Source organism: Salvia splendens, chromosome 3, assembly GCF_004379255.2.
Source record: "Salvia splendens isolate huo1 chromosome 3, SspV2, whole genome shotgun sequence".
NCBI classification, from domain to species: domain Eukaryota; kingdom Viridiplantae; phylum Streptophyta; class Magnoliopsida; order Lamiales; family Lamiaceae; genus Salvia; species Salvia splendens.
The window spans coordinates 21,649,822-21,659,307 of record NC_056034.1 but is presented as its reverse complement, the minus strand read 5'-3'; the positions used below and the strand labels follow the sequence as shown (position 1 = coordinate 21,659,307).

General features: G+C 41.4%; 1 protein-coding gene across 1 annotated transcript; it reads left to right on the top strand.

Moving 5' to 3' along the window:
• The first annotated feature begins 5,082 nt into the window (after positions 1-5,082).
• Positions 5,083-9,231, top strand: LOC121795465 (cell division control protein 48 homolog E-like). The gene is made up of 9 exons (XM_042194005.1): positions 5,083-5,221; positions 5,365-5,530; positions 6,107-6,335; positions 6,631-7,397; positions 7,485-7,706; positions 7,784-7,855; positions 7,955-8,236; positions 8,331-8,690; positions 8,795-9,231. Exons 1-9 carry the CDS (start codon positions 5,196-5,198, stop codon positions 9,083-9,085), a joined length of 2,415 nt encoding a protein of 804 aa, XP_042049939.1. The 5' UTR covers positions 5,083-5,195; the 3' UTR covers positions 9,086-9,231.
• Positions 9,232-9,486: the final 255 nt, after the last annotated feature.

Sequence of the window (9,486 nt, the reverse complement as noted above, 5' to 3'; positions counted from 1 at the left end):
GGATGAAACCGAATATTAATAAAAGCTGTAAATAGTAGTCTTCATTATACTTATTTGATAATTCATTCAGAGGGCCTCTGATTTATGAAATTTTACAAAGAAAGGACAAATAATTGAAGTGAGGCTAAGCCGACTTCAGTGCCATCTCACGAAATCTTCAATAAAAACGATCATAGTTTGTTTGACTCCGAATATCCATCCCCACTTGCCGCATTTTCGAACTTGAAGTGATGGAGCCACCATAGGCCAAGCCTCCATCTCCGGCGGGGGCTTGGCCTTGAGTACTTGAGTGATGATAGATGGTCGGCTCCATTGCTATTTTTTCTAAGTGAAGATCTTTCAAGAACTGAAAGGTTTCTTACCTTGACTATGTCCATTTTTATGACTGTACCCTCTTATTTTTGCAGGCATTGAAACAGATCCTCTTTTGTTTGCAAGCTGCTCATTTGTATTCTTCCAGATTCTGTAAGTAGTTTCAACAACCTATTTATTCTCTCCATGTGGCAAGACAATTGCATGAGACTTTTGGAGGAAATATTTGGGCTATTTGGTTCTTAATGTGGTTATTTTGAATTCCTTTATGAATATTGTTTTAAGGGTTTTTATATCAGATCAGTAAACATTGTTGAGTAATGTTTCCCGCCTAACTTTTGGATTACATCATCCTCAAATTTCTCTCCTAAATTTTGTAATAGTGCCTTCTAGAATTTCTCCCTTATTTTAGTTCTCTTGTGATGGATTTTTGTAATAGGACTTTGTTTTGCTTTTATATTTAAATTAGGCATTTAAATATGAATATAAAAAATGAATTAAATAAAGTGGAGCACAATATATCTCTTGCTCCCTCCGTCCCACAAGAATATTCAGTATTTCATTTTTAGTCCGTCTCATAAGAATATGTACTTTCTAATTTTGAAAACTCTGATGGAACTCATTCTTCACTAACAATACTTTAATTATTTTTCTCTCTACTCTTAGTTTATCAATTTTGCATTAAAATCTGTGCCGAACACAAAGTGTATATTCTTTGGGGACAGAGGGAGTATTAAAGTTAACCTGCAACGGTCAAAAATGAGATTTCTAATGAGAACGAGAGAGAGTATATATAGTACACTGTTAAATTAAGCTATACGTTTTGAAATTCTCACTACATCGGCGAAAGCTGAAATAGGTATTTAAATAAGATTATTAGTGGTTATCAAAAGATTCAAAACTTCTAACGAGTTATACGTAGTTTGAAGTCACTAAATTTCGGCGTATCAAATCGGGTACCTAAGGATACCGATTCAAAAATTCGGTTACCCAATCCCAAAATCCCAAAAACTAAATTAGATATCCAGTGCGATTGGGCAGCGGTGGTAAAGGGCGGCGGCGACAGCAGTGGATGGCGGTGCAGTGCCGAGTGTGAAAAATGGAGAAGAGGGTGATGGATAAATATCCATTGATGGAGAATGAAGGAAAATGCAGATGAAATGCGACGAAGAAGAAAGAGAACAAAAGAGAGTATTTTTCATTAATGGAATACATTTATGGGATGGAGGTGTAATCTATCGATCCTAACTCTTAGGTTTCTAGTCAGCCGTCAGCTTTACTCGGATCCCAAGCAAATCAGATTGTAATTTTATGTGACCAAAAAATTTCAACAATACAACTTTAAATTTATCAAGTTAATTGAATCATACATAACTTTTGGATTTCATTAACATCCTTGAAGCATTATTTTCAAGAGTAAGTAAAGGAAAAGTACACAGAAATACACACCATATTTATCTTATTTTAACAAACATTCGTTCTCCGAAAGATAATTGAGTAGGTAGGAGTAATATTTTTTTTCCAATTTTGAAGAAGTATATTTATTTCTTCACTATGCAAAAGGTAAATTTAGTAGTTATTTTTTTTAACTCTTTTTATTTATTTATTTTCTTACAATTTATTTTAAGAGAAGGTAACAATATAATTACCTTTTAAAAAGGTATAGTACAATTTACTTTGAGAAGGTAACAAATACTCCATAATTACCTTATATACAAGGAACATGAATTATATTAGGGAAACAAAAAATAGAGAAATATAATTCTTTCCTAAGAGCACCCACAATGGAGCGCCCGATGGCTCCATTGTGGGTGCCCGGACGATGGCACGCCCTACGCCCACGCCCTAAGCTTCGGGCGCGGAAGAAGCGCGGACGATAGGCCATCGTCCGCGCCATCGGGCACCATTGTGGGCTCTGCGGACGATAGGCACGGACGATGGCACGCGTTTTTTATTTTTTTTTCCGAATCTTGTCTATTTAAACCTCGTTTCTCATTCACTTGTTCATACAAACATCTCGCCTCTCTCATTTCTCTCATCTCTCACATTTCTACCTCTCTTACATACCAAAATGAACCACGACGACGACACCACTAGTTCCTCGGAGAAAGGTAGTCCGATCGGGGATGCCTTAGATGCAGCCGTTGAAGAGGCCATGGCAGAATGCTTAGCCGAACTACAGCTCAAGGAGGCGGCGGCGGCGGCGGACCGGATCCACAGGCCTATTCGACATCGGACGGTTGTCCGACGCGACCACGCGGTAGCTCACTAACGTCTGGTTGCAGACTATTTTGCCGAGCAACCAAGGTGGGGCCAGACTGTTTTCCGCCGCCGGTTTAGAATGCCGCGTTACCTTTTTCTCAGCATTGTCCGGACGTTGGAGTCACGTGATGAATACATGACGTATCGGGAAGATGGCGTCGGTGGGGAGAGGCTTAGAACGACAAGCGAATTCGGACCAAGTTATATGGAAAGATAACTGAACCGGTTGGATCAGTTAGCAAATGTCGTTGCCACTTGATCAAGTCGATCTCGCTTTCGCTCGTTCACCTACCAAAGTAATTTATAACTCCCAATTTTACACTACTTTAACAGTAAAACGGCAAGTTCGGGGTCGATCCCACAAAGAAGTTGGTGTATCAAGTGTGTGAATAGTGAACAGGGGGTTGGCTGCTGCCACGCTTTAACTTGGGAGTTTTTAACTACTGATTTTACTCTAGGCAGAATTAAACTGGCTAACTTGAACAAAGTAAATTTAACTACTGGGTCAAGTGCATCATAACGAAACTGAAAGCAGTAAATGCGAGGATGAAAACGGAAATAACTTCGATTAAAACTAAACTCATTACAACTCGAAATTTAAACTAGGCTAACACTCTGGAAACTACGAAAGCAAGTAAAACCGAGAAGAGCCTCGGCGGGAAACTTAAGACTACGCCGATAGATAACAAGTATTCTGCAGCGCTTCTTCAATCGCCCTTTCTAACTAAGCATTACTTTATCTAAGCTAAGCTATTCTAGAGAACTGAACTAAACTAGAGAACTAAGCTAAACTATATCGAAAGTAAAGGATCGGATCCCTTTTTCTTATGGTGACACATCCTCTATTTATAGGCCCGACACGACCTCCAGCTGGATAACGATCTTGGCAGGGAATATTCGCTCATGCTGAGAGTGAGCGACTCATTGATTGCTACGTGCTCTTCTTCTAGAATGACGACGCTTTTTTAGCAACAGAATCGTGACTGAGCTTCGTCCCTGCGTCTCATATTTCAGCACGTGTCCCCTTCTAGAACATCGTCCTTGATAACAGAATGTTGCGCACCATCCAGCTCATAGCCTCGCGTGTCCTTCTTCTGACATCCAGTGGTCCCCTCCTTAACTGCTTGATTACTCCCCTTGATCAACTTCCCCCGAAATCTGGTCTTTTTCGCCTATTGTACTTGCTGGATCAGTTTGGCCTTGTTGTCTTGGTCAAGCGGCATTCCTGCACATTTAACACTTGCTTTGCGCGATAAACGGATCAAGTAGAGTACATTTTACCCTTAAACCGAAGCATGAAATGAGCCTTATCAGTCGGCAGACCCGGCCTTATACCGTTGCAAAAGTGCACGGTTGCACTCCGTCAGTTGGCCTACGGCACCACGGCGAACATTTTTTACGAGTACCTCCACGTCGGGGAGACAACAGGCCGAGAGTGCCTGAAGAGATTTTGTAGGGGAATTGTGGACGCCTACGGGGACACATATTTGCGCAGGCCGACTGCTGTTGATTTTCAGGGCCTGATGAAGATGCACGAGACGCTGCACGGCTTTCCTGGGATGCTAGGGAGCATCGACTATATGTACTGGGAGTGGAAGAATTGTCCGAAGGCGTGGAGAGGCCAATTCACTAGTGGATACAAGGGCAGCCACCCGACGATGATCCTCGAAGTCGTCGCTGACTATCGGCTCTGGATCTGACATGCTTACTTCGGTATAGCCGGGTCGAACAACGACATCAACGTCCTCAACTCATCCACCCTCTTCACCGAGCAATGCAATGGCAACAACCCAACCATCGAGTTCACTGCCAACAGGCGCCAATACCACATGTGGTACTACTTGGCCGATGGCATATACCCATGGTGACCTGTTTTTGTGAAGATGATCAACTGCCCAATTGGTGAGAAGAGAGTTTTATTTGCGCACAAGCAGGAGGCGGCGCGGAAGGATGTCGAGCGGGCATTTGGTGTGCTCCAAGCACGGTGGGCAATAGTGAAAGGGTCGGCTCGTCTCTAGTTCAAGGAAGTCATCGCCGATGTCATGTATGCGTGCATAATCATGCACAACATGATAGTCGAGCATGAAGGTGGGAGCATCACCGACTGGAACGATGATGAAGGTGCATCTAGCTCGTCCGGCAAAGCGACCGGGCCCACCGCTAGAGGATTACCGACAGGCTTCAGGTTCTATCTAGACATGCCTCAATGCGCAACCAACAAGACCATGCTCAGCTCATGAGCGACATGATTGAAGAAGTGTGGGTCTGTAACCGACGTCGCTGAGTTTGCGTATTTTTTTAATTCGTATTGTAATATATTAATTTTTATAAATGAAATAAAGTTTTTTCCTAATTTTTGTAGTTATTTAAACATTTAAATAAAAGAAAATGCATAGAGCGCGCCTTAGGGCGCCCATTGCAGGTGGGAAGGTAGGAGGATAAAAATAATGACACGGCGGTGCATAAAGGGCGTCTAAGGGCGCGCTATTGCTAATGCACTAACAACAAAACACCTCTCCCCCTATAAATTCCATCCCTCTTTCCCCCAATTTCCAGATCCACATTCTGCAATTTGTTCTTTCGCAAACCCTTACGCAAATACTGCTTCTCTTATCGATAACATGAGTCAACCGGAATCATCCGATTCGTAAGTGTTCCTACACATTATCAGATCTCGCGCATTCTTTATTGATTGCATTGTAGTGATGAATTTTTTCCACAAGCATTTAACTTGATTATTGTTCTCTATTTTTCATTGTTCTTTTATTGAATTGTGATTATGATGTGCAGTAAGGGTACAAAGAGGGATTTTAGTACTGCGATCTTGGAGAGGAAAAAGGCGCCGAATCGGCTGGTGGTGGATGAGGCTGTCAACGATGATAATTCGGTGGTGTCTATTCACCCTGATACGATGGAAAAGCTCCAGCTTTTCCGCGGTGACACCATCTTGATCAAGGTTTTATTCCATCCCCAGCTTCTCTGGTCAATTTATAAGTCGGTTTCGTTCCGTTTGATGGATTTACGAGGTTCAATTTGAGTTCAGCTTCATCAGAATCACTTCATAAACTGTATCATTAAGAAATTATATGCACATTTTTTTGGTGATTATGTTGGCTGTATCTTTTTTGTCACTAATACACGGTCCCTAAACTGTACAAAATTCTTTATAGGCTAGTTTTTGCCTAGTCTAATATGTAGTTGTACAATGCTTTATCTTCGTATTCGATGTTATTGTGTTGATGAGGTGTCTAGTATCATATTCAAAATTGGTTATAGGTGTTTTGGAGCAGAAATTAGTGTATGTCTTTGATTCATCTTGCTGGCTCTCTATCTTGTACTCGTAAAGACTTAATCTGCTAGGTTTTTATTCTAGTTATTTTTGTTATCTTCGGTATGACTTTGCACTTATGAAAAGAACTTGGGGATTTGTGCAATCCTATGGCACTGTATCGCTTGGCTATCTCTTTGGTTTACTTGTATTTTTTTGGTAGTTTATCTGCTCGTGGATTAATGTCACTCATTATTGATGTAGGGCAAGAAAAGAAATGATACAGTGTGCATTGCCCTTGCTGATGATACCTGTGATGAACCAAAGATCCGAATGAACAAGGTTGTCAGAAATAACCTCAGGGTTAGGCTTGGTGATGTGGTCTCCGTGCATCAGTGTGCTGATGTGAAGTATGGGAAGCGTGTCCACATACTTCCCATTGATGACACAGTTGAAGGGGTTACTGGGAATCTGTTTGATGCCTACCTGAAGCGTAAGTTCTCTTGCATTCAGATTTACTTGCCTTTTTTTTCTCTTTTGGTGTGTCCAAATCTCTGAGGTTTCATCATACCGGAATACTAGAATGCGTATAACTTTTGGGTATCTTCAGACTTCAGTTGTTTCTAATGAACACATTAAACTGTGCAAGTGGAAAAGGAAACCTTAATTGTTCCTGAAAATGTATTATAGAAGCCGATGCTGAGATTGACATGGAAAATGCTTTGTTCTTCCTGTGTAGGCTGTCTGAATTCTTGTGCATGGCTAATAACTTCTTTCATTTTCCTCAGCATATTTCTTGGAGGCTTATCGGCCAGTGAGAAAAGGTGACCTGTTCCTTGTCAGGGGTGGGATGAGAAGTGTAGAGTTTAAAATTATCGAGACTGATCCTGTGGAGTACTGTGTAGTTGCTCCTGATACTGAGATCTTTTGTGAGGGAGAGCCTGTTAAAAGGGAGGATGAGAATCGATTGGATGAGGTTGGCTATGATGATGTTGGTGGTGTCCGCAAGCAGATGGCTCAGATTCGTGAGCTGGTAGAGCTGCCACTGAGGCACCCACAGCTTTTCAAATCAATTGGTGTCAAGCCTCCAAAAGGAATACTGCTCTATGGACCTCCAGGATCTGGAAAGACCTTAATTGCCCGAGCTGTGGCCAATGAGACTGGTGCTTTCTTCTTTGTTATCAATGGACCAGAAATTATGTCTAAGTTGGCAGGAGAAAGTGAAAGCAATCTCAGGAAGGCTTTTGAAGAAGCTGAGAAGAATGCACCATCCATCATATTCATTGATGAAATTGATTCAATTGCACCCAAGAGGGAGAAAACCAATGGGGAGGTTGAGAGGAGAATTGTTTCGCAACTGTTGACATTGATGGATGGTCTGAAAGCCCGTGCCCATATTATTGTCATTGGTGCTACAAACCGTCCCAATAGCATTGACCCTGCCCTTCGGAGGTTTGGTAGGTTTGACAGGGAAATAGACATTGGTGTTCCTGATGAAGTTGGGCGTCTCGAGGTTCTCCGCATCCACACAAAGAACATGAAGCTTGCTGAGGATGTAAGCTAGAGTTTCTCAAGCTGTTCTTTGATCTCATCCCTCCTGCATCACAATAGATTTCCAACATAATATTTGCGCTATTTTCAGGTTAATTTGGAAAGGATTTCCAAGGACACACACGGCTATGTTGGTGCTGACTTAGCTGCATTGTGCACTGAGGCCGCCCTTCAATGCATCAGGGAGAAGATGGATGTGATTGATTTGGAAGATGACACCATTGATGCAGAGATACTAAATTCCATGGCTGTTACCAATGAGCACTTCCAGACTGCTCTTGGAACAAGCAATCCATCTGCTTTACGTGAAACAGTAAGCATGTCACCATACTTCTCCTTGTTCTGGTTTTTTTGTTTCTTTACATAACTGATAATATGCATTCTTGATAGGTTGTTGAAGTGCCTAATGTTAGCTGGGAAGATATTGGAGGCCTTACAAATGTAAAGCGTGAACTCCAAGAGGTACTTGATTGTTTTCTTGCTCTTTGCTTTTTTATTTGTATCGTTAGCAAACAATTGTGTCTCCTAACACATGTTTTCAATCTCTTTACTGTCTTGTAGACTGTTCAATACCCAGTGGAGCATCCTGAGAAGTTTGAAAAGTTTGGCATGTCACCTTCCAAGGGAGTGCTTTTCTACGGCCCTCCTGGATGTGGAAAGACTTTACTGGCCAAGGCTATTGCGAATGAATGTCAGGCAAATTTCATCAGTGTCAAGGGCCCTGAGTTGCTGACTATGTGGTTTGGTGAGAGTGAGGCCAATGTTAGGGAAATTTTTGATAAGGCTCGTCAGTCTGCTCCTTGTGTTTTGTTTTTTGATGAACTGGACTCAATTGCAACTCAGGTTTGTACGGAATTTCTGAATCTTTGTATTCAACTTTTCACAGCTCGGTTATCTTTCTAGTTCACTAAATATTTCGAGTTCTCTTTGCTTGCAGAGAGGAAGCAGCCAAGGAGATGCCGGTGGTGCTGCTGACCGGGTATTGAATCAGCTCCTGACTGAAATGGATGGAATGAATGCTAAGAAAACAGTTTTCATTATTGGTGCAACCAACAGGCCTGATATAATTGACGCTGCCCTTCTCCGTCCTGGCCGTCTTGATCAGCTGATTTACATTCCTCTTCCTGATGAGGAATCACGTCTTCAGATCTTCAAGGCATGCTTAAGAAAGTCGCCCATTGCCAAAGATGTTGACCTTACAGTCCTTGCTAAATACACTCAAGGTTTCAGCGGCGCTGACATTACGGAAATATGCCAACGTGCTTGCAAATATGCTATCAGAGAGAACATTGAGAAAGTAAGTGTGTCATAGTAAGATGCTGTAAATGGTTGGCTTTTGAAGCATCATATGTTATGAATTATGATCAACAAAATCTCAAATGTGCAATTGTGTCATTTCAGGACATTGAGAAGGAGAGGAGAAGCAGGGACAACCCCGAAGCCATGGAGGAAGATGTGGACGACGAAGTAGCTGAGATCAGGGCTTCTCACTTTGAGGAATCAATGAAGTATGCTCGGAGGAGTGTTAGCGATGCTGACATTCGCAAGTATCAGTCGTTTGCTCAGACGCTGCAGCAATCAAGAGGATTCGGTTCTGAATTCCGGTTTGCTGACAATACTAGTGGTTCTACTGCAGCCGATCCTTTCGCAGCTCCCACCGCTGCAGCCGATGACGATGACCTTTATAATTAGGCGCCGCATCACATGGTTCTTCACCCTACATTTTAGTTATGCTCATTTCTCCTAAACGGGGGGATCTTTTGATTCATAGAATTCACCTGTATTTTATTCAACTTGGTTTAAATCTATTGGATCATTTATTTCAATTTTCATTTTTATTTTATCTCTCAACATCAAGATGCGTATATATTTTTAATCGTTAGCATCTTCATACTTTTCAAATAATTCAATCAGTTTACCTATGGTATATTTGTGATAATGAATTAAGTTAAGTAAATTGATAGTTTTTTTTTTTACTTATTGGCCCAAAGCTTAATTATGAAACCTAAACTATCATCCCGAGCTTCATAAATCATTTATTATCTCATATTTTATTTTTTTATTAATAATTTTAAATTATTTCTTCATCAAAG

Excerpts from the sequence above, each read along its gene's own strand:
- LOC121795465 (XM_042194005.1), top strand. The coding sequence starts at position 5,196 with ATGAGTCAACCGGAATCATCCGATTC. Across the intron at positions 5,531-6,106 it reads GTGACACCATCTTGATCAAG|GGCAAGAAAAGAAATGATAC; the intron begins GTTTTATTCCAT and ends TTATTGATGTAG. Across the intron at positions 7,707-7,783 it reads CATCTGCTTTACGTGAAACA|GTTGTTGAAGTGCCTAATGT; the intron begins GTAAGCATGTCA and ends CATTCTTGATAG.